This window comes from Bison bison, unplaced genomic scaffold (assembly GCF_000754665.1).
Source record: "Bison bison bison isolate TAMUID 2011002044 unplaced genomic scaffold, Bison_UMD1.0 scf7180017864484, whole genome shotgun sequence".
NCBI classification, from domain to species: domain Eukaryota; kingdom Metazoa; phylum Chordata; class Mammalia; order Artiodactyla; family Bovidae; genus Bison; species Bison bison.
The window spans coordinates 4,600,285-4,601,037 of NW_011495044.1; the positions used below are offsets into that span (position 1 = coordinate 4,600,285).

The 753-nt window shown below is 58.3% G+C and overlaps 1 protein-coding gene across 1 annotated transcript in view; it reads right to left on the reverse strand.

Annotated features, from left to right (window-relative positions):
• RLF (rearranged L-myc fusion) overlaps positions 1 to 302 on the reverse strand; it is an 81,460-nt gene extending 81,158 nt beyond the window's left edge. Inside the window, exon 1 of the mRNA XM_010862724.1 lies at positions 37 to 302. Coding sequence (XP_010861026.1) covers positions 37 to 273 — 237 coding nt within the window. The 5' untranslated portion in view covers positions 274 to 302. The remainder of the gene's footprint in view (positions 1 to 36) is intronic.
• Positions 303 to 753: the final 451 nt, after the last annotated feature.

Here is a 753-nt window from a genome sequence, read left to right on the forward strand (position 1 = left end):
GCCCCGCCGCCCTCAGCCAGCCAGTCCGCCCCTCACCTGGCAGAAGCTCCGACAGTAGTTCAAAGATGAGACCTCCGACACCTCCTGCTCCCTCAGTTCTGTCTCCAGCTGCCACAGACAGGGTCGCAATCCGGAGGCTACCGGCGCCGGAGATGCGGGACTATGGCCCCGAGCCATGGACTCAGTCTCGGTTCCGTCTCCGGCTCCGGCTCCCACCGGAGCCTCAGCCCCAGCCCCGGCGGTGGCGGCGGCGTCTCCCTTTCCGTCCGCCATCTTCCCACGGCCCAGCAGCGCGTAGGCAACCAAGCCACGTGACTCAGACCTGGCCCCGCCCCCGGCCGACCGCGCGTGCTGACGCACTCAGGGGCGACTCAGGCGCCCGCTGGATTCCGTCATTGGAACTCTGGACGCTCCTCCCTTCCGCGGCCTCCTCTACAGGCTCCCTGGCAACCGCCTGGCAACAACTAACCAGAACTTCCTGTCCACTGCTGTCCTTCCATTACTTTTGGAGTTACGGGGTCACTGAGATGGGACATACATGTAGACATAATTTATATATGAAAGAATGACGTTTGAGCTGCGATCTGAAGAACGAGAGAGATGTAGCCAGAAGAGCCTTTTTAAAGGAAAGCATCCCCAGTAGAAAATAATAATAATAAGCAAGGTTGTGGAGGTTGTGAGGTTGAAATGAAGACTACCCCATGGGAACGTGGTTTATAATACAGAGGGCATTACACGTCAGTAGCTAAAGGA